General features: G+C 37.9%; 1 protein-coding gene across 3 annotated transcripts in view; it reads left to right on the top strand.

Annotated features, from left to right (window-relative positions):
* The window catches only part of LOC306871062 (ubiquitin carboxyl-terminal hydrolase 10-like), a 38,262-nt gene extending 17,093 nt beyond the window's left edge, over positions 1 to 21,169 (top strand). For 2 of the 3 annotated variants that reach the window (XM_079418744.1, XM_079418745.1), the window contains 10 exons: positions 2,538 to 2,629; positions 2,746 to 2,855; positions 3,599 to 3,657; positions 3,743 to 3,846; positions 5,540 to 5,639; positions 5,772 to 5,952; positions 10,866 to 11,031; positions 11,395 to 11,539; positions 13,204 to 13,269; positions 17,918 to 21,169. In XM_079418744.1, coding sequence (XP_079274870.1) covers positions 2,538 to 2,629; positions 2,746 to 2,855; positions 3,599 to 3,657; positions 3,743 to 3,846; positions 5,540 to 5,639; positions 5,772 to 5,952; positions 10,866 to 11,031; positions 11,395 to 11,539; positions 13,204 to 13,269; positions 17,918 to 18,105 — 1,211 coding nt within the window. In that variant the 3' untranslated portion in view covers positions 18,106 to 21,169. Of the gene's footprint in view, positions 1 to 2,537; positions 2,630 to 2,745; positions 2,856 to 3,598; positions 3,658 to 3,742; positions 3,847 to 5,539; positions 5,640 to 5,771; positions 5,953 to 10,865; positions 11,032 to 11,394; positions 11,540 to 13,203; positions 13,270 to 13,430; positions 13,560 to 17,917 lie in introns of those variants that run through there. The other variant, XM_079418746.1, reaches the window with a different exon arrangement.
* The last annotated feature ends 3,444 nt before the right edge of the window (positions 21,170 to 24,613 follow it).

The raw sequence follows: 24,613 nt of genomic DNA, 5'->3' as shown, positions 1-24,613 counted from the left end.
ATATAAAATATGGTAAACAGAAGTTCTCATGCAAGCACATTTGAGTTTATAGTTCTATGCATGCGTGTTGATCAATTTATATTGATCTAAATTCTGTTCATATAAAGTGAGCATGTCTCTTTAGAAGACTTGGATTAAAGTGCTTGATTCATACGGATTACATTTTACCTTGGCTTTAACTTTTTGATGGGTCAGTTTTGGGTCAACCGACTTTAAATGGAGGGATAAATATTTTTTAGATTTCATAAAATCTTTATTTCGGTTTTGAAGATAAGGATTCTTATGGATTTGGAGCAAAATGAGGGTGAGGAATTATGACAGTTTCAATTTATGGGGTGAACTATCCTTTTGTGTTTTTGTTATTGTTTTACATGGTTCACATGATCATTGCCCCAGCCTATATTCAAATGACCAATCTTGGTTAAGGTAGAAATTTACTAACAATCTAAAATGTTAGTGAACTAACTTGTTAGCTTATTTAGAATTTAAATGTTCAGTTCTGATCTGTTTAAATGGAATCACATCTTCAATTTCTGAAAAGCTTACTCTTTTTGCACCAAACCATGTGCCATTCTGTTATTTATATCTGCCTTTGAAGAATCTTCACACGGCTCTTTTGCCTACAATGACTCTTTATTGTGACTACATCAGTCAAGCTAAAGACCAAAAGAGATTTCTCTTTTGTATTTCAGAAAAGGAAATAACAGCATGTGGGTTTGGAATATGAAGATGAGTAAATAGCAGAAAGTTAATTTGTTAAACTATTCCATTAGATTCTGTGATTCATGTTTCTCTCCACAAGATGGCAGCAGCATGTTAACACTTCAGACAGGTTATTAGGGCCTATTTGCTCATAATTCTTTTAAAAACCACATTTCCTCATTTTGTTGCTCAAACTAATCATGACACATCTTGAGAAAAGGCCCATCATATTTCCAACATTAACGCTCAGAAAGAGAATTTATGGGAATCCCAGTCTGTCTGAAAAAGCAGGGTGGTTTCTCATCTAGAGCCTGAGTGCTGATTTTCTACAATGGCTACTGCTCATTTAACAACTGTGACCTGATTTCATGACCTTGGAACCAATCACAGGGACTTTCCACTGCATTAAATTAAATTAAATTTGTTTCTCAAATATGAGAATTCTTGCTCAAGAAAAAGGTGATAATTAAAAAATCTGACTTATAAAACGATTGCCTTGTGTATTGTGTAGACTTGCCGTATTATGATTGGACACATTCTGTTGATCTCAGCACTGGCTTATGTGGCACTCAAACATTCTAGACTCTTCTCCTGGGTAAATGCATGTTCTGTTGCATAACAGGAAGAGCGTCTGCTTGATTGATGGCATTTATATGACTGTATTTCCGATGTGTTTTTCTTCAAGGCTGCTAATGGAGATGGGATTTATGATCTTGTAAATCAGTTTTCATAATACATATATTCTTGTGCAAAAAAAGGTGATTGTGAAACAAGTGACTTTCCATCAGCATTCCTTTTGTCATTTGATAATCTCTTTTGGTGTAAGACATTTGGACAGGAACTAAGTGGAGAGGAATCTCAGCTCTTGTCCTGACCCTTGGCTGCCCTCACATGTTAGTTTTAGTTTTCAGAATAAATCTACAGAGTGCCATTATGCATTTTTTTTTATTTTAAGGCTCTCCAATTGGATTTCTGCTCTAGCTGCTGTTTTGAGTTAGTCGTGACTGTGATGTGACCTGGTTAAAGTCTATCCAGCCACAGTCACACAAAGCTGCAAGCTAAAATTAAAGGAACATTTAGATTTACATGACCATTGTTGACTGTTTACTACTGTAACTTCAAAATCAGCATGTGATCACAATTGACCCCATTTACTTAAGCATATTTTTCATGTTATGTGCAGTTCATCATTATAAATCAAATCACTTTCTTTTTTTCTGATGTCACTTAGGCCACACATGCTGTTGGCCATTGTTAGACAGTCCAGTCAATTCCCTGTATTTTTATTTTTTAAATATCGTTTCAGTCATTGTCACAAGTAAAATGGGTTGTTATTTAAGCATCCAAGCCAGCTTGTCATAGAAACATTAACATGTTTTAACCAGTGGAAGATAAAGGGATCGCTGTTTTCAGTTCTGCTATGCATGTCACTTTAATTCTCTTCCAAAATTGATCCATTCAAATTTCCACGTTACCATGGGAGCTGTACAATTATTTCAGTCTCCCTTCCTAGGCGTGGTACAAAATTCTCCTCATTTTTGCCACAATTGGCTTCATGTGCATCAGTCACATGTTGCAAGGTTAGTGATGGACATCACATCTTTTTTCTTACTCTTAAGATTGACAAGTGTCTAGATTTGTGCCTTTTAGACTGTGTATCTAGTTAAATGTTGCTTTTGAATGGCAAAACACCATGTAAATGCCCCCCAAAGAAACACTTACTCGTACAAGGCTTCCTAAAGACCCACCTATTACTTCATCTTGAAAATATGTAGTTTTGTACATCACTAGTATTTCATCCGCGAACATTATTCATTTTTCTTTCCATTTGTCAGAAATAATAGAGAATGTGAAGTTGATACACAAACCGGTGTCTTTGCAACCAAGAGGACTGATTAACAAGGGAAACTGGTGCTATATCAATGCTGTATCCTTTTTCTTTGCCACAGTTCTTCCAGTTTTACTGATGTTGCTTTAACGATACTGAATTGATCAAGCTGTCTTGTCCGGTTTATTCATTTTTACCTTGACACTGAGCTTTAGACCCTGCAGGCCCTGATTGCATGTCCCCCCATGTATCATCTGATGAAGTCTATTCCCTTTTTCACTGAGACTCAGAGACCCTGCACATCCACACCCATGATGGATAACTTGTAAGTTGTAGGCTAATTTGCTGCCCTAATTAAGTCGTCATAATTATTTATTTTATTACACAATGTGTTGTGGACTGGATGTGGAATAAGTCATAACTATTATCCATTCTGTGTGTTTTCTAGCTTAAAATGCTTGAACTACATTAGAACAAAATTAGAAATAGGCACAAGTGATCAGTTTTGAAGTTAGGTCTTTTCCATAATGCAGGTTTGTCATATGCCACCACATAATTTTTGTTTAATTTATTTATTTTTGACCAGAACTATCAAACTTCCACAGCATACGTTGGTCCATTCAGAATAAAACATTACAGGTTTTGTGTTTTTAACTGGAGTGAAATATGAAGGGAAACATCTGTTTATACACTGATACCAGATGTATCATTCATAATAAATTAAGTCTTATCTTTTATTTTGCCTTCCAAGTTTCAGATTAAGATGGAAATATGAAATGTGGACTAGACTACATCTGAATTATTTTGATTGGCTTAAAGTAATCAACACAAGTTTTTGCAAGATACAGCAAATGCATGTCAAAAAAAAAAGTAAAATTTTCTTGGACCAAATGCACGTTTTAGTGCTGTCTGCCTACTATAATAATAAAAAAAGAAATTGATGTACTGTTTTTAGGCGATTTAAGCACCAAAGACTTGGGCAGTTTCGTGCCATTTGCTGCATGCAATGAAATTAGAGTAACTTTTTATTTATTTTTAATATGTTGACCATAATCTTTTGTCTTGTAGTGTTCGGCTTGTGAATGAGTTCAGCAATATGCCTGTCCCTTCCAAGGCTAAACAGCAAGGTAAAGTCTTTCCAGAGTTGATTAAATCTTTTTACTCCCCGCTCTGTATTTATTTATTTATTTATTTATTTTTTTTTTTTTGTAGCTGCTGGAGAGAAGATAATGAAAGATCTTAGAGTGGGTGTTCCTTTTGAACCCACATACATCTATAAACTCCTCACCCTCATCAAATCAAGCCTCTCTGAGAAGGTAAGTGTTATGAAGACTGGGCTGTTTTTAATAAAGCCCATTAATAGTGGGGTTTGCTTAAAAGAGACTCATTATGCCCATTTTTACAATATGTAATAAGTCTCTGGTATCACCAGAATGTGTCTGTGAAGTTTCAGCTCAAAATACCCCACAGATAATTTATTATCATTTTGAAAATGCCTATTTTGAGTGAAAGCAGAAACACTCTGATTTTCGTGCCTGTTTCTTTAAATCCAAATGAGCTGCTGCTCCCGCCCCCTTTCCAGAACAGAGCTGCGCCATTTCAGGTCGTACCTGATTATCACGTTTATCGTGCTGAATTCATGCGTTTTAAACTTCTGATAATACGGTTTTCTGAGTGTGCACATGGACAGAAAGCAGCTGTCACAGCATGTGAGTAAACAAAGTCTCATTCACACAAGTTTAAGTTAAAACATGAGTTACAAAAACAGTCAGTTATGTCTGTGAAGGTAAACAGCTGGGAAATAAATAGCATGATTATTTTAGATCTGTGTGGCAGCAGCATACAGTAAATCACTAAATCCACTGCTCTGTCTCCTCTGAGCCTGGGACTAAATAGTGTTCTGTGCTCGTCTGTGCAGCCACAGACAGAACAGTTAACATGTTTTGCTCAATCTTTCACCATGGCATTAGAACTGGTACACCGTTGTCGCTTGAGAAATCAAAATGACGGCGCAGCGGGTGGAAACTTACAGATTAAGGGGCAGTAATATTATAATGAGATCCCTTTGCCACATCACCAAGCGAAATCAGACAGGCTCGTTTTTTCAGAAGCTTGCAGAAAAAGGCTTACTAAAACAAAGTTACTGGGTTAAACTTTTTCATGTTTCCTTGGTTGGTAGATACACTGGGGACCTGATTATAGCACTTAAAACCTGGAAAAGTCTGATTTTCATGATAGGTAACCTTTAAGTCTCGTTCTTCGAGGGTGCCCAGTGGTACACATTGTAAATATCTCCTTTATCTTAAGAAAACTACAACTACTACAAATCTGGTTCATGTCATTTTTGGTAGTAATTGCCACCAACAATTTACTAGTTGGTCATCTCTCAACAAAGTCAAAATGATAGACACTCGTGCTTGACACATCCAAGGACAAGACCTTCCTGTTCCATTTCTTTATGTATCTGTCTGCACATTCACTAACATTGAGTGTCTTCCTTGGTCAGAAAGCTCTAATGAACAAGATCAAAGCTGAAAGATAACGACCTCAGTTAATGAGCTGATTCTTTGGATACACAGTCTTCTGGATCTGGAAGAACAAGTGTACATGAGAAATACTATCTCTGCGGACAGTATAGAGAGGACGGATGGCATCAGGGCACGGCCGATTTGGACATGTTTGGAGATGATTTCCCACAATCCTACATGTGCCATTTGGCAGTTGATTTGAAAGAACAGCAAATTTATTCTTGTTCCATATGCGTTGCAGTTATTGAATTAAATTGTGGTTCAAATTAGTCGTTAGGCTTTAAAAAGGCTTTAAAGTCGTTAGGTTGGTGGCTTGGAAGCCACTGCTTTCTGAAAATAGTACCTTCATTCAAAAGCATAGTCATTGTCTGACTGGTAACTGGTTTTGTTTGGAACAAAGTCAAAGAGTGTGGTGTGAGGTGTGGTGGATGAGCAAAGTTTGGCACTGTTAGCATGCGTTAATGATCTCTCTTTCTCGCAGGGTCGCCAGGAGGATGCGGAGGAGTATCTTGGTTTCATTTTAAATGGACTGCATGAGGAAATGCTGGCACTGAAGAAGCTTATCTCTCCACAGGAAGAGAGTACGTTCCCTTCTTATTTCAGTATTAATTACAAGGGAAATCAGGCTCTTGACTGGTGTCCTGTCCACTCTAGATAATACTATTTCTGGCTGCTTCATATTAACTATATTGTCTCTTTCTGCCTCTGATCAGAAGCCCCCACACCAAATGGTCCCGAATCTCAGCCAGGAGTGGAAGAAGACCCTGCTGAGAAGGAGGACGAAGGCAGTGATAATGAGTGGGAACAGGTCGGGCCCAGAAACAAAACCTCCATCACCCGGCAGGCAGATTTCATCCGCACTCCCATCACAGACATATTTGGTGGCCACATCAGGTAGGCCTTGAGTGTACATTTCCAAGTCAGCTGTTGTCAAGCTGGTACTCTGTGTATCTATAGTGTAGAAGCTAGGTTTGGTTACTGAACTCGGTACTTTTAAGGGTACCGACTGAATTGCGTCGGTACTACAGAGTACCGATTCGCATTAAATCATTCGGTACCAAATTTCGGTACCTGAGAGCGCATTTGGGCGCATACGAGAGAGAGACAGAGAGAGACCCTGTGACATGATGTCCCTGCAACAGCTCCTATATGCTGTTCTACACAACTTCAATAAAAAGGTCTTTAAAAAAGGCTTGAGAACCACTGCTGTAGTTGTAATCCTCATAACAGTGGCTTTATGAGACACCTGACCTCTTTGACACATTAAACCACAGAGGTAGACAGATATGCAGCACTTTTGCAAGAAAAATAAACTTGTGGAAAAGAAAAGCCATTGGAACCAGGAATGGGTTTGCCCTTTTCATTGGCACCCACTGCGCACTGTGGTATGACACAAGAGCTGGATGAGTGTGATGCCATCTTCAGCCCATCCTGCTGTCCTGATGCTCCTCCAAGCTGTGTGGCTATAGCCATTACAAACAATTCACTGCAGAATAACAAACCCTGTGGCTCACCACCACAGCCCAGCTAATTTAGGTGGCTGCAGAAATGCAGACGCCTGAACATGTGGGGGCGTCAAGGCTTAAATTAAACCTTTTCTCTATGCATTTGGGGCTATGGTTTGGCTATGGTGTCTTTGGTTGACTGATGGAGAATTTAATTGCGTAGCTAAGCCTTTTTGTATTTCATGTAAGAAACCTACAGTTTTTGGCTTTCAGGTTCATAATGGAATACTATAATTTGATGGACTGTGATGGTTTTAAGTCCTCTAGGGCTTATTACTTTTTGTTTAATATACATGTGGAAGCTGTCATGGTGCTTCATTATAAACGAACTTAGTTGTAGGGGTGCGCTGATCCAATAGTCCGTATCGGTATCGCTCCGATACAAAAGCCACAAAAGCCCCACAAAAGCCACAAACACATTATAAAAAACCATAAAATTTTCGTGCACTATATTCAAAGTGTTCTGAAGCCGTTCCATAGTTTAATGTGAGGTACAGATGAATATTTAAGTCAAGTTGACGTAAACTCTTCTCTTCACTGCGGCTGTCTGTCATCCTCCATTCAGCATTCAAACTGAGTGTCGCGTTCGGTCATGAGTAGGGATGGGTATCGTTAAGGTTTTAACGGTATTACTACTCTTATCGATACTGCTTATCGATCCGGTACTTTAACGGTATTCTTATCGGTACTTTTTGTTTTACTTTGTTTCTTTGTTCATATTCTTACAGTATCTTATCTTATGTATATAAAACACTAAAAATGCCTGCACTTCATCAATTTGTAAATGCACCAGTGTGCAGGTATTTTTCGTGTTTTATATACATAAGATAAGATAAAGAAACAAAGTAAAACAAACTGACAAATACAATAAAACAAACACACAAACGAAATTAAATAAACAGTGCTTTCATTTTTCCATGAAGGTCTACTAATATTAATGTTCAGGTAAGTAATAGTTACAAAAGTAATCAAATGTAAATGAGCACTGCATAGTTTTCACTGTATGTACTGATAGATTTATGTTTATTAAAGCTATAACGTTGTTCAGATTAAGAGCTGTGGGTGATTTTCTCTTTGCATTTTGTTCTTTGATTAACATTGATGGCTCACGCTCCAGTCTGACACTTTAAGACAATATACTGACACGCATCGGATTTTCTCCCAACTGTTCTCGTCCACTTAAAACATAAAAGTGAAGACTCTCATAACCGGCCATTTTGACACATTGTGTGTGTATTTTTTGGCATATTTTTGTGTGTTATTTCGACGCGCCCGAAGCTCAAAGTGTGCTTGTCCGTTTTGGAGCACGCCGCCGCGCAGGCACACGCGCGCACACACATTTCAGCCTGGGGAACAGCAGATTGTACTTTCAACGTTTTACTATCAAAAATGTCCTGCAATGTAGCAACAGTAAAGACGGCATTTTATAACAATCACTGATTGAGCTGATTCAGATGTTAAGTTTTGATTCGGAGGAACGAATCCGCGCCGCTATGAAGGGAGTTGTGCTAGAAGAAATGCGGCTATAATCCTTGGAAGCCAAAATCGGAAAAAAAAAAAAATACTTAGCTTAATATAACAGCCACAGGCCTAAAGTGTGAGCAGATGTTTGAATAGTTGGTTCTCTCTTCTATCATAATTAAACAGGACTTTCATGTTGCGTGTGCTGAAGTTCCCCGCGTGAGCGCGATCTGGCTTCTGAATTGCGCATAGCAAAAATGCATCATAGACAAATGTTTGAATATTATTGCACATAAAAACAGCTGGCTATATATATATATATATATATATATATATATATATATATATATATATATATATATATATATATATATATATATATATATATATATATATATATATATATATATATATATATATATATATATATATATATATATATATAGAGAGAGAGAGAGAAACAATAAATGTATGTGTGTTTTCTTAATTTCTCCAATACCGACAGAAGTACCGATAACGTCAGAGCTTATCGATACTCCGGTCTTTCATAATTTAGCCCCGACACCGATTTAATACCGAGTTTCGGTACCCATCCCTAGTCATGAGTAAATGTTCCTAATATTACACTTGATCTGTAAATAAAGATAAATGGTTTTGCATAAGTACTATATCTTGCAGGACTTCGTGCTGTTTTCAAAATTTTGTTGGTGTCTGTTAGATCATAACACTGGACTAGAGAGCACTGTTCTTCACGAGCTCAGTAACTGAAATTTAAAACTGTTAAAAGAAAAGGCTGAAACTATCACACAGATTTAATACACTACGTATTATCTCTTCACTTTGTGCTTTGAACCTTTCTATGCGGACATGCGGCGCGCTGTGACTCCGTGTTGCTTCAAGCGCATCATTCGCATCATAAGTGCTTTGTGCCGCTCTGTATTTGAAGCCTGTCGTATTAATACTTTTGCACAATGAAAGATTATTAATAGCCTTTCTTGTTTGTCTTATCTATCATATGTTTCTGCCTCATTACTGTGCTATACATTTTAAAAGAAATGTCTTTCATTTTAGTGTGTGTATATCTATATATAAATATTACTTGTTTTTCATGAATGTATTATACATTTCTCTTTGTATTAAAACTGTTTTCATGAATGTAAATCATTTTAAATGATCAATTTAGATTTAGTCCTACTTCACTTATTTGTTCCACACTAAATGTTTTTTCCCCACTAATTTGAAATTTTTCTAGAGTAAATTTGGCTACTGGCTACTTGGCTACTTGGCTAAAATTTGGCTATTATCCACTAACCTAGTTTATAATAGTATTTTTGTCATGGATTATAATTATATGTGTTCATTTATTGTTTTTCTTTAAAATAAAGTTGTCTGTATTTAGTAGATTGTGTGTAACAAAAGAAAAAAAAAAACTGCCCAGGTATCGAATCTGTATCGGCCGATACTCAGAATTTTTGGTATCGGATTGGGATCTGTTCTGAAAAAGTGGTATTGCGCCACCTCTACGTAGTTGCATACTTTATTAATTTTACTAGACAATATGATTCATTTCTAGGGATGCACGATATTGCATTTTTGCTGATATCAAATATGCAGATATTTTTCAACTAATTTTAGCCGATGCTCATATCGATATATTTCCTCTTGTTTGGAAACACCACCAAGTCTCTCCCGTGCAGAGATTATAAACAAATTCTATTTAATTTTGGTTAGTTTTTAACAAACTTAGAATTAAATAAATGGTTTTTTAATTTTTTTTATTTTTTATGATGAGCACATTGAAAGCTTTGAAAATAATTACACTAGTCAACATTTGAAGTGGATCAAAACCTTTCATCAAAGTTGTCCTAAAACCAAAATAATACCTGTTCTTGTCTTAGGACAACTGTGAACTTTTTTGATCCACTTCAAACGTTGACTACTATATTTTAACTAAATAACTTTTTATTTTTTTTTCAGAAAGATGCAGTGGTTGCATTGACCTTTAATTGCAGATTTAACATTTGTAGATGGCCTAAAGCAAAAGAGCTGTAAAAATTCTAAATCTTTTAGAGCTCCTTGTATTTAAGTTTTTATAATCCATTTGAAAAAATAAATGAATGTATGAATCTGTATATATACAATTTTATTTACGTGTCATGTTTGTGATTTAAAAAAAATATGAATGTAAGCTATAGCTTGACCTATTAAACGAAACATACTCGTGATTTTATTACATCAAATACTGCTTTATTTAATTAGAAACACAATTTTAATATGATTTGTGTATTTTACTTTCATTTTGTTACAAGTAGGTGAACAGCGCCCCCTAAGTAAATAAAACGCCTTACCTAACGGACATTAGGACTCGGGGGAGGCTGCCGCTGCTGCACATGCTTGTGACGGTTTATTCTATTGCACATCGGTGACGTCATTCTGTATGTGCATTCTCAAATTAAATGTGGCGATCCAAAACAGTGAATCTATTCGCATTTAGACAAAAGTTTGCTTCAAGATTTACCACACTATTGATGTGATTTTTTTTTTTTTTTTTTTTTTTTTTTATAGCTAGCACACCCTTAGCACATGTGAGTTATTCGTCTTATCAGCAAGGCATATTGGCATAATTTTTTCATATCGGGCCAATGACAGTGTTTACATTTTAGGCCATTATCGGCCAATTACGATAATATCGTGCTTCTCTATTAATTACTTTTGATATTGTTTAGTTTGACCTTTTTTTTTTTTTTTTTTTTTTTTTTCTCTTTCTTTTACCGGAGTAGTGGTTTATTAATTAAATCTAAAATTGGTCCACTTTTCTAAAGGGTTTTTTTTTTTTGATAGATCTGTGGTCTACCAGCAGAGCTCAAAAGAGTCAGCCACCTTGCAGCCCTTCTTCACGCTGCAGCTGGACATCCAATCAGAGAAGATCCGCGCAGTTCAAGAGGCCCTGGAGATACTGGTGGCGCGGGAGTCTGTTCAGGGCTACACCACTAAGAGCAAGCAGGAGGTGTGAATCATTAACAGTAAACATCATCTACCCACAGATGCGTCTACGTTAGTTTTGCTGTGGGCTGTTGAAACCTAAGATGGATTTTAACACCATCACTGTAGCTGACCACTTGTGTTAGAGTTGTATTTTATAAATATATATTAAACAATGTGAAACTTGTTCCTCATTTAGGAAGTGCAGTTGCTCAAATATTTACTCATGGTGCCAGAGCTCAGGGCTTGCACTAAGGAATAAGAAATCAACCTACAAATGGCTAATTATCAGCTCTTCATATCTAGATTGGATAGGAGAAAGTATTAATGTTGTTGCTGATTAAGTTGAAACCTGTGGCTGATTTCCTAAACTCTTTTTCTGCTTTAGATTGAGATCAGCCGACGAGTGACTCTTGAAGAGCTTCCTCCAGTGCTGGTGCTTCACCTCAAGAGATTTGTTTTTGAGAAGACCGGTGGATGTCAAAAACTGGTCAAGAATATTGATTACCCTGTTGATCTGGAGATCAGTAAAGGTGCTTATTTAATTTTTATGAAACTATTTTACTGCTGTTACATTTTAGGTTTCACCTTCTACTAAATTAGATGGCATGATTTCAGTTGCGCTTGTTCTTTACTAGGTGATACCAGGAGAAACAATTCCTGTTTTCCACAACCCACTGTTGCTGCCTGTCATTTTATTTTTATAGTAACTTGTAACTACTAAATATTTGGAATAATGCTAAAGTAAAACCTTTTATAAAGCATGTTATAAGCTGACCGTGCCATGCACATCTGAGCTGTTTGTATTACTTTGTAGTCTATTAGGGATAGGCAATATGGGCTTAAAAATATATCGCGTTATTTCTGGTATTTATTGCGATAACTATATCAATGACGATAATTCATAATTCAGGGAATGCTGTTTCCATAGAGAAAAGTATTATCTTTTCTATTTTTACCCAAAATAAGGTGTTGTGAGCATTACGGAGTACACATGTAATTACGGTTTAATTCATACTGGAAGCCGGAGGGCGCCCTCGCGCAGAAACTCCATATATACATAGAAGTAATTGCACTGACATCGCTCCAGGAAATCCTTAATATGGACAAAGTTATCCAGTTATCACTGAATAAAACGCACAATGGAGAAATTTTAACTGCGGAAACTTGAAGACAGTAAACGCATGATTGCACAAAATATATATGGGTAAGCAATCTTGCTTAAGGGAAGTATGTTTATAATGCAATGCTAATCGACATAGCCTTTATCACTGTATATAATACTATCATTCTGTAATGTGAAACAATGTCTGGTCACAAAAAGAAGTAATTTCAAACACTTGACTTAAGTTAATTTGGAGAAAAAGCATGTCAATAAATGATATCTATGTTGGACAACAGGTTGTAAACAGGCTCATACACATGCAAAACTGTATTGCACACTACATTATACATTTTTTTTTTTTTTTGTGCGCTGTACAGCCCTGACCAGTTCCAGATTGTAGAAGGAGCTCCTCATTTAGCGATAAACTCCTCCTCAATTTCACGTCCGCCTTCCGAGATGTTGCTCTGCACTGTTGCGCACAGAACTATCAACAACTAGACTTAATCGTTATTATCACGGGAAGACTAATTTTTATCATGGGGATTTTTACCGGTATATCGCAAACGATAAGATATCGCCCATCCCTAGTCTCTATCTTCCACACAAACTTTCCTCATTCTCATTTCCTCTTACTCTGTTCTTTACTCAATTTCACTTGAGAAACCTCTCTATTTTAATGGATTGATCCAAGACGATAAGCCATTGCTTTGAAATTCTGGTGAGTGTGATTGAGCAAAACTCTACATGTGCTCTCAATTCTGCTACCTACGAAGAGACCAGGTTCACCACGAAATGTGAACCTGACAAAAATAAACAAACAACAAATGAGGGAGCAGCATAAAGACTTCTCTATTGTGAATGCCTTCCTGCTGATTAAAGTAGGCTAGATGTCACTCAAGATGTCACTAAAGTAGGCTAGATGTGGGAACCAAAAAAATACCAGTCTGCATGTTAGTTCATCTGGACTCGATTTAGAACAACTTCTGAGTGTTTCCTCTCTTTTGTGTGATGCTGGTTATCAGAACTATCAAATGGATTAGTTAAATCCGTAAACTGCTGCTGCATATTAAAATGATTCATCATGATTTTCAGATCTCTTGTCACCGGGGGTGCGGGGCAAAACTCTGAAAGGCCAAAGAACCTACAGGCTCTTTGCAGGTATGTGTTTTTTTTATTTTTTTATTCCATTGTTATACTGCAACTACAAATTTAAGTCTACTTTTTGTGGTGCAGTTGTGGATTGAGCACTAAATTCTAAACCTTCTCTGACCGAGCAACTAAAAATCAGTAACAGCTGTGTTTTGGTCCATTCTGTCCAGCACTGAGAGACGTGACTGGTACCATGTGACAACAGCATCTCTGGTGCTTCAGTGAGCTGGAAGTTAAAGTGTCATGAAACCCCCCCGTTTCAGCACTGGTCTTCCACACCTTAGATCTGAAAAAAACCCTCCAGAAATCGGTGTGTAAAACAGTGGAAAAGTGGGACTGTAGAGGGTGGGAAGCGATACTTTGTCATAGAACGATTGATTGTGCAGCGCTCACTGCCAAAACCTGGTTATTTTTGGCAATTTAGAAAACCTGGGCAGAAAGTGTCCCGGAAAGTGGCATGCCTGGTCACCTTAGTTTACAGAGGTGAACTGACAGCATGGAAGCTCTTTCAAGAGATTTGAAATCTCCGCTGTAATACAACCTCATGCATAATACAGCACAGTGATTGGATCATAAGACTTCATTCTTATGACTAATACTGAGAAAAGCTCAGAAAACTGTTTACCTAGACACGTACTCGCCAGCCACGGCAGCCAATCACCACTCCAAATTAACGCACATCACTTTTCGTGATGTTGGTTCAACTTTGCTTTTTGAACCGGAAGAAATTGCTCAAAATGAAAAACTAACCACTTTTCCCTGAATAATAGACATAATGACTGCTATTATTGTATTCACTGATGTGAATCAGAATGAGCTTTATTGCCAGGTATGTTTACCCATACGAGCAATTTGTTTTTGTGGCAGAAGCTTCCAGGTGTTTTAGGGTTTCGTGAAACTTTAACTTGCACATGAATGACACTAATACCGGGTGCACACTGCATGACTTAAAATAGTAATTTACGACTGTTGCTTGTCAGCCTGTCATACTGTGGGAACTCAGTTGTCATTTAACCCAAAAATTTCTTTTTTGGGAAATTTAATTTCCCAGCCTTTAATGCAGCCAATTCCAATTGTTGCTTGTTTTGGGGAGTTTCTGCCTTTACTCTCCTCTCCAGCTGGTGAAATTCATGTTCAATCGGATTTAAATCTGGAGATTGACTTGGGCAATGTAAGACTTTCCACTTCTTTGCCCTTATAAATTCCTTGACTGAACTGACAGGGTGTTTTGGGTCATTGTCCTGATGCAATATGAAGCACTTCCCAATTAATCTGGTAGCATTATCTTGAATATTGGCAGGCAAGATGGTTGCCCATGCCATAACACCACCTCCACCATGCTTTACAGATGAGGCTGTATGCTTGGGATCATTGCAGTTCCCTTTTTTCTCCACATTTTTGCTTTCCCATCACTTAGATAAAGCCTCATCTTTGTCTCATCAGTCCATAAACACATTTCCAAAACTCTTCTGGCTCACCTTTGTGCTTTATAACAAACTCTAATCTTGTCTTTCTATTTTTGGTGCTGGTCAGAGGTTTGCATCTTGCTGTGTAGCATCTGTAATTCTGTGTCAAAGTCTCCTGAGGACAGTAGATTGTCAGAGCATCACCCCAGCTTTCTGGAAGTTGTTGGTGATTTTACAGACACATCTTTTAGGATTCATTTTCACAGCTTTTATGATTTGTCTGTCATCAACTACTGTTGTTTTCTCAGCCGATCAGGTCATTGTTGGTTGCTGGTGTCGCTGGTGGTTTCCAAACTCTTGATTTCTCCATGCCCTTTGTTTTTGCTAGAGCTCTAATTGACTTCCTCTTTTCTTTTAGCATCCAAATTGCTTTGCTTTTCTCTCAAAGTCAGCTCCCTCGTCTTGATCCTGGTTTGTGTGTGTCATCATCGAATGCAAGATTCAGAATACAGAAGTTATGGATATAACTGATACGACACATTCCCTGCTTTTAATATCTGAAGAATTAATGCAACAGGACACAGGTGATCACTTAGAAAGACCTGTGAGGCAACTGCTCCAATACTTCTGCTCACATCAGATAGAGGGATGAACTCTAAAAGTGCTGAACTTCTTAGCTGGTAAAACATCTATGTTGGATCACCCAATAATAAAATGTTACATTCTGTAGTTTTCTCATTCATCTTTTAATCATATTTGTAAATGTCTTGACTCCACAGCCAACAGAGCAATTTTGTCTTTACAATACTTTTGGAGGCAACCGTATATAGCGTGGCGTAAAATCCCCTGCCCGATGATGTCATTTGGACCTTTTCCACAGTTAAGATACTAATCCTGTTTATATGATCTTACCAGACAGGCCTGTGCACAACTACTTTTATTATGTCTTCCAGTAAGCTGTCATCAAAACGTACACCTCCATCCTTCCAGCACCTTCCTATTTGCTGACTAGTTAGGCCTAATCTTTCTCTTCTTCTCTTCTGCCCCCATACACGACATACTGACCTGTTTAAACACACATGGCCTTCCCTTACAGGGTATGTTAACCTTTTTCCCCCACCTCCAGGAGTGAATTGTAGTTTATTTTTCTTTCCGAGGGGAAAAAGTGGCTCCCAGCGTGTCAAAGTAACCTGTCCAGCAACCCCTAGCAACAGTTGCCATGCCAGTAAATTTCCCCGAAGCCTATTTTCTGACTGTTTTCCCATGTTTGAACATCTGGTAAAAGTGGAAAATAGAGAGATTGTCTCAATTTTTCATTTAATCGTCTGTGGTATAGCACACGATATTTCACCTTTCCTTACCGTAAACATTACTGGCAGCCAAGCATTTACTGCAATAAGTGTTGAATGTGTCCTATCAAGTCTGCCAATTCTGCCAATTTTCCTGTGCTATTGATGTTAGAGAGCCAATAATTGTCAGGCTTGTTGTAATTTACACTGTCGGAGAAGAGGTTTAAGGTGTATAACTGTAGTTATTACACTAGCTATACAGTCACTGGCCACCTTATTAGGTACACCTTGCTTGTCCCGGGTTGGACCCCCTTTTGGCTTCAGAACTGCCTTAATTCTTCGTGGCATAGATTCAACAAGGTGTTGGAAACATTCCTCAGAGATTTTGGTCCATATTGATATGATGACATCACGCAGTTGCTGCAGATTTGTCGGTTGCACATCCATGATACAAATCTCCCGTTCCACCACATCCCAAAGGTGCTCTATTGGATTGAGATCTGGTGACTGTGGAGGCCATTTGAGTAAAGTGAACTCATTGTCCTGTTCAGGAAACCAGTCTGAGATGATTTGAGCTTTGTGACATGGTGCATTATCCTGCTGGAAGTAGGCATCAGAAGATGGGTACACCGTAGTCATAAAGGGATGGACATGGTCTGCAACAATACTCAGGTAGGCGGTGGCATTTAAACGATGCTCAATTGGTACTACGGGGCTCAAAGTGTGCCAAGAAAATATCTCCCACACAATTACACCACCACCACCAGCCTGAACCGTTGAGACAAGGCAGGATGGATCCATGCTGTCATGTTCTTTACGCCAAATTCTCTCCCTACCATCTGAATGTCGCAGCAATAATCGAGACTCATCAGACCAGGCAACGTTTTTCCAATCTTCTATTGTCCAATTTTGGTGAGCCTGTGGGAATTGTAGTCTCCGTTTCCTGTTCTTAGCTGACAGGAGCGGCACTCGGTGTGGTCTTCTGCTGCTGTAGCCCAACTGCTTCAGGGCTCGACGTGTTGTGCGTTCAGAGATGGTATTCTGCATACCTTGGTTGTAACGAGTGGTTATTTGAGTTACTGTTGCCTTTTCGATCATCTCTAACCAGTCTGACCATTCTCCTCTGACATCAACAAGGCATTTTCGTCCACACAACCGCTGCTCACTGGATATTTCCTTTTTAGGACCATTCTTTGTAAACCCTAGAGATGGTTGTGCGTTAAAATCCCAGTAGATCAGCAGTTTTTGAAATACTCAGACCAGCCTGTCTGGCACCAACAACCATTCCACGTTCAAAGTCACTTAAATCCCCTTTCTTCCCCATTCTGATGCTCAGTTTGAACTTCAGAAAGTCGTCTTAAACACATCTAGATGCCTAAATGCATTGAGTTGCTGCCATGTGATTGGCTGATTAGCAATTTGTGTTACCAAGCAATTGAACCGGTCTATCTAATAAAGTGGACGGTGATTTGTATATTACAATAATTTTGTTCTATTATAACTATGTAGCAATGCCTGTTTTTTTTTTTTTTTTAATGCTGTACGAGTGAAATGCTTCAAATCAATTTTTCTCTATTTGGAACTCTGTAGATTCAAAACAGATGATTCATAAGTGTTACATAACGTGAAGCCGTTTTGCATTGAAGCCAAACTTGAGTCAAAAACAACAGTCAAGGGAAAAAAGTCAGGAATGTGACTAATCCGATCTGAATTCATTATTAAAAAGCCAGTATATGCACACCTGTAACCGCACAAGTTTAATTGTGTAACGCTGAAGGTTGCAACATTGTTTAGCTACTGTAAACAACTAAACTTCTGCCACCTCTTGATTTTTGGACACATCTGGCACTGTATTTTCACACAGCTGCACAGAAATATCTACCATGCTATAGGAGTGGCAGCAAAATCTATTGGTGTGAATTTGAGTTTTGTACATGCTGAGTCCTTTGTGTTTTTCCGCAGTCGTCTATCACCATGGGAACAGTGCCACGGGTGGCCACTACACTACAGATGTCTTCCACATCGGTCTGAACGGCTGGCTGCGCATTGATGACCAGGTGGTGAAGATCATCAATCAGCATCAGGTGGTGAAGCAGACTGCAGAGCGCACTGCCTACCTGCTGTACTACCGTCGTGTGGACCTGCTGTAGAAACCATAATCGTACACACAAACACTCTCTCATACACACACACACACACACACACACGTACGTACATTTAAACACACGTTTACATGCAGACATGCACACAATCTCTCTCACACACGCACACAACCACGTGTCTCAACAGGAACACTGCCCAACTTCACAATTGTCCTTTTCCCCTTAACCCTGCTATTCCAGAGAGCCAGCTTTTCCAACATTTTTTTTTATTTTTTATTTTTTGGAAGAGGAAAAGACATCAGATGTATCTAAAGACTTTCCTGTAATGGTGTTTTCCCCCTCTGGAGAAGCTGAGGGGAGAAATGTTAGCACTGCAGAACGCTCCAGTTTGGAGAGACAGACTTGAATCACTGCAAACGTCCACAGCCTCACGTTTGACTGGCCAGAGTGGATTCCAGCTGAAAGAACTTGAACCAGTTGAGGCTGATGGACTGCTGGAGAAATCATTTTTCTTTTTTGTTTAATCTACTTTTTTTAAATGGCATAGGAGAAAATATGAAGTGTTTTGCCTTTTAGCAAGAGATGTCAGCCTAATTTGCAGCAGTTAAGTGGAGCCTGTTAAATTCTTGACTAGAGCATCAAAGTGGCCCAACACCAGCAAGCTACCAAAATTTGTGTAGATCTCAATGTAGGAGTTTGTCGACTCCCCAAGCGAGACACTCCAACTCCACCACAACCTCTTCTCTCCCCCATTTCTCTGATGCTTCAGATCTAGATTACACTAGAGTCATGGTAAAAAAAGATGGCGGGTGGGAGAAAGGGTGCTGCATTGTGCTGAAATGGTAAAAAGCAAAACAAGAAGGAAAAAAAAGAAAAAAAAAACTAATTGGCTTCTTGGTTTGAGACATTGTGTGATTTTTGGGTGTAGGATTAGAATGACTATCTTACAATTTTAATGCGCTTTAGGACATAAATGATTACAAAAGCTTTGTGCACGTTAAAATATAAAACCGGACGATTAAAAAAGGCAGATGTCGTTTGCACATTTCTTGCAGATATTTAAGTTTTAAAAGTATTAAATGCAAAAATCTGAAACTTGGCGGCGGTCACCTTGATCATCTCCCTGGGGGGGGGTTATGCTTGTTCTTTAGGCTTTTTGTGTACTTTTTCACATGTTCATGCAGGCGAGATACCAGAGATGTCCGATACTCCATCATGAACATTGACTCGCATTAATTTTTTTGTGCCCTCTCGCCATCTTTCACTAGTTCTGTTCGTTCTTTTCCTGTATCGTACGAGTAAAGTGTATCCGCTGTCCACTGGCTGCCTTTTGATGTCAGTAGAGCAGCAAGAACTGAGCCACTCCTGCCAAGTTTGGAGAGGGAGCTGTGTTGAGATGCATCTCATTCTGTACGTTAGCCCGCTCCGAGCAGTCAACCTGTAATATACATGTTGAGGCTCTGTGTGCAGCTCTGAGGATAATATCTCAGAATGGGTAGCAAGAAATGTCTCTTACTGCAGTTATTTTGCTGTGTCGCACGAGGTGAGATCAGCTTTGCCTGATATGAAGCCTAAAGTGCAACCGCAGATGCGCACAAACAGCAAATCATGTTTGCGTCTGTTTTAGAGACCTTACATCAATATTATGCCTGATTGTGTATTCGTTTTTTTTTTTCATTCCCCATTCGCACATTTTCTGTTCCATTTAAATTGATATTTTGAAAGGAAATGACCCAAGGTTAAAGCACAACAATGAATAAAGTTATACAAGTACTATGCTTGACCTTATTTCATTTGGATCACTGACATGAAAAGTTATTTTTCATTTAATAACTAACACAGTAACGTTGCTCTACTTTCCTTGGCCCAGAAAAGATAGACAGGCTTTTTGCATTTTCTGCACTGATTTGGGTGGAAAATCTTGTTAAACAGAGCTGAGATTACTACAAACTTTGTTGGTAGCTGAAATCATCATCAAATGAGCTAAGTTGTTAAATAAAAGTGGTTTGAATGATGTGTTTGAAAACTCTGCACACGTTCTTGTTCATCACCCTGTTACTGAATATACCTCTAATAACAAACATTTTTGGCAATGTTTCAGGCTTTACACTCGATGTATCCAATCATTACACAAGCGATGCGTGCATTTTAGCCTCTCACAAATGCGCGCACTTTGTGTTGGCGATTGTAGAAAGTCAACACGTCGCTTCTAGGAACAGATCCTTTGAGCTGAGCTCTTCACACTGTCCTGCCTCTGACCACAGGTTAGGCTGGTGTGAACTCATCTTTCCACTCTAGAAATGCAGAGCATGAATTTCACATCCATCTGAATGATCTTATTTTATCCCAGCAACACTAGCACAGTTGGAATCTGCCCTCGAATCCATGTAATCCCAGTTTTTATTGTCATTTTCATTTACAGTCATTTGAAATGTCAGATTTTGTGTGCATAAAGGGTCATTTTTTTTCCTTTAAATCGCTTGATTACAGTTGCCAAGTCATGCTTTACTGTGTGCCCTTTTGAACTTCTTGAATTTGGTTTATTTGAATCGACAGAAGGACACAAGGAATGCATCCCCCACGTGAAACCAAAGGATACAGAACTTCTATATAAACAGACACTGATGCCTCTTATGATTGCTAGAAGATAAAATGTACAAATTAAGTACCCCCCCCCCCCCCCCCCCCCCCCTCCCAAACTTTGATGTCTTCATATGCACCGTTCAAGAACTTGACCTGATTTCAGTTGACATGCTGACTCGTCACCCGAAGAAGCTTTTGGAAAAATCAACAGACTTGGTTTTAACGTGTTGATGCCTATTTGGTCACATCTGATGTAGTCATCATGTCTTGTTTGTTTCTTTTGTCTGTTTCAAGGTGGAGCTCTGGTTTTCATGTATTAGTTCGACTCTTGAGGTGGCTTCTTTCTCTTCCTTGAGTATGTCGGTCAGGGAAAGTCCTGGTGTATAGTTCAGATGCTGTCTGTGCTTTCTAAACCTTGTCTGCTGAGATCTTGATGCGTTGGGAAATTGAGCTAAATACAAACTATATGCTGTGTCTCATCCTTGGCCTTCAGCCTTCTACTTTTGTCATCTGTTCAAATAAACAATAAATTGTGGCAAAGCTTTATTTCTATACCAGATTCAAGTCCGAAGCCTTTCAAACGAGGCTGTTCAATGTAGTCTTCTCCATTGCATGTTGCACTCTCTCGAGGAATGTGCAGCGTAACCACGAGCAAACATGAAATAAAAAGAAACCGATCCTTGCAAATCCTCCTTAGCATGTATTGTAAACTAGCCCAAGTAGGTTGAATTTCAAAATTGCCTTTCTTTGTGTGTTCAACATTTCTGCCATAGTTCTTATGTTCTCAGTCTGGCTGTTCTGCATGCACTTGTGGCTCAGTTGGCTGCCTCTTCGTCCAGTGAGTAGTTTCTGGGCTACGTGGCCTCATTGTCTCATCACTTGTAGGAAAAGAGCTTCTCCACACAGGTTTGGTCGTTGCTTTTAAACATGCAATCAAATGTGGTATTTTCTTTGTTATTATCATAATATAGTTTAAGGTTTGTTACCGGGGTTGAAATCTAGGGTTGGATTGGATGATCATAGCCAGAATGTATTTGGAAAGTGCCCATACTTCGTACATATCCTGGCCCTGATCTTTTGTTTGGTAGAGGTTATATTAAAATTCAGTAGAGGCTGTATATTTAAAATTCCCCCCCAAAAAAACATGAACACTACATAGTTCACTGCATTAGATAATGTTGCAAATTTTGGGGGGTAATTTTTATAAATGGCTCATACACTTAAAGCAAAGCCTGTTGGATATACATTTATTAATAGTTTTGAGATTTTTTGTTTTTGTGAGAATTGTGCTATACAATCAGAAATACAGTCAAAACCATAATTTTGTGAAAATTATTTAATGTTTTCTTTTTGAATTTTTTTTTTTACGGTGTAATTTGTTCCTGTGATGCAAAGCTGAATTTTCAGCATCGTTACTCCAGTCTTCAGTGTCACATGATCCTTCAGAAATCATTCTAATATACTGATTTGCTGCTCAGAGTTATTAATATTTATGTATTTAATATTTTTGTGGAAACCATGATGAAACGAATGAATAGAGGTGTTTAAAAGAACAATTTAATTGAAATAGAAATCTATTGTAATGTTTTAAGTTTTGTCACTTTTTATCAGTTTAATACCATTGCTGAATAAAAGTGTTAACTTATGCAAGAAAATACAATATAACACACACACATATATATTTATGAGTTCAGATGCAAAAGCCTCTGAAACTTTCTTCTAAAATGAGCATTTTTGTCAGGCTCCTATATTTATTTCACTTTCATTGCATAGAAAAAGACACATTTTCTAAAATCTTTGTAAAAAAGAATTTTATTTATTAATGTTTATTATTATTTTTTTGAGTCTACCAAGGGGTGGGGTGGGTTTTAAATTTGTACAGCTGCTTTTTGTTTTGTACTGTTCCACATAAAACTTAAACAGTTAACAAAAAAATAGAAAAAGACCTATACATTGCCATTCGAGTAATATTACTGAGCCTAAACATAGGAGCCTGGTAAAAATGCTCATTTTAGATTTCAGAGGGCGCTTAAGAGGCTTTTGCATCTGAACACTTCACACACACGCACACACATATATTATATATATGTGTGTGTATAGAAATGGCCAGTAACAGTGTCACATGTAGCTTGTGATTCTCTACATGCTGTGCATTTAGATTTGGATGGTTAAAAAAGAATTCAGCTCAAACCTAACACAAACTAAAAGCCACAAAACCTTGTCTTTGATTTCGTTGGGGTCCTTAAAAACATTGCTTTGGAACTTGAATCCCCACCATCGCAGTTATACGTTGGCCTCTGATTGTCTTATAATGATGCAGTATTACTTCATGATTGTCTTGGCTGCTTGAACAGACCTGAAAAGAATTCGGTTTAGAAAAGAGTTCCTACAACAATAAATTGTCTTGGTGCTGCTGACCTTCCCATAATTAGAATTTGACATGGAGCAGTTTCCTCTTTCCCCGTCCAGGGTTGGCTCTAAGTCCAGCTCACTCAAATAAACTGCAGGCATTGAGTCTGGAGTGCGCAGGAATCTTAAACATGTGCCTCAGCCCAAGGAGGACGGCATATTCAAAACAAGACAAATTGTTTCTAATGCCCATGTTACAGTGTGGCTCCAGGCATGGTGAAACGGTAGTAGGCGTTAGGACTTCGGGTTGAAATGAACATTGTGTTTAATGTACTGTTTCACTGAAAACACCCAATTCTAAGTGTTTTTTTCTTCCTTCATGGTCAAGTATTGCTGAGCTATTAGAAATGCCAAAGGGATAATGACTCTTTTTCCTCTAGGTGTTTATATGTGGAATATAATTCAAAGGAATGACTTAAAAATGAAAACTTCATCATAGTTTACTGACCCTCCTGTCATTCCAAGCAATGTTATTTTAGTATCATTAGGGGCTTTCGCTCTGGGTGGTGATAAGAACTACATTTTACCCTAGGGTTGCATTTTCACCGCCACTAAGGATACTGAAGTGACGTAAGCTGGCCAACGGCGACGTCATGCAAGCACAACATTCAACTACGTCAACAATTGGAGGATGGAGGACAGAGAAATGACCATCAATCGCTGTTTCCATCTTTGTGTTAAAAATATGTAAGCTGTGTTTACACAGCTTCTTTAAAAAGGGCGGGTGCTGGTGTTATGCATGGCATGTGTTCGGCCAATCAACGTACATTTGCATCACTGGTACTTCCTGTTGTGCTGGGTTAGACATACTCTACTCTGAATTTAGTCCCAAAAGGCGTTGCTGAAAAATCAAGTTCCTAAGGTGTGAATGTGTCCTATAAAAATGTTCCTCCAGTGCGAAAGCCCCTATAGAGATACTATAAGGTTTTTTTTTTTAGTAATTGTGTTATTGTCATTTTTATTAGGGTTAGTTAAGTTTTAGGTTGTTTAGGAGAATTAATGATAATAACCCTTGTCCCAAGACTTAGGTTCATCACAAATTAAAATATTTTATTAAACCTGAGAGATTTCTATCTAGAGTCAGGCTTCTTGAATTGGGTGTTCTTTTTCCATGCAGTTTTCAGTCTTTATAAAGTACAGCATTTCTTAATATCTTGATTTGCCATTTAGTTTTGTATTTTACATTTTAGCAATTATATGTGTATTTTTTTTCTTTTTAGCTTTCATTTATTTCTATTCCAGTTTTAGTAATTTGGTACTTGCATTTAGTTGCCAAGGCAACATTCCTAATAATCTAAATAATTTTTATTAAATTTTTTTTAAATGAAGAATTGTTTAATTTCAGATTTAAATCAATGTAAACAGTTTTTATAGTTCATGTTAACAATAACAGCAGGTCAAAATACAGGCTTTTCTGAGCCGACCACACTGTAAAAAAACAGCTTCAGCAGATTTTTGAGTTTGTACAACAAAAAGTTGAGAAATTTCCTAAAAAAGAAGTTGAGAAAACTCAAAAATCTGCTGAAGCTGGTTGCCTGAAACTTTTAAGTTGGCTTAATTTTTT

Source organism: Barbus barbus (genome assembly GCF_936440315.1).
Source record: "Barbus barbus genome assembly, chromosome: 1".
Taxonomy (NCBI): Eukaryota; Metazoa; Chordata; class Actinopteri; order Cypriniformes; family Cyprinidae; genus Barbus; species Barbus barbus.
Note: the sequence above shows the minus strand (reverse complement) of the source record. Positions and strands in the feature narration are given on the sequence as shown.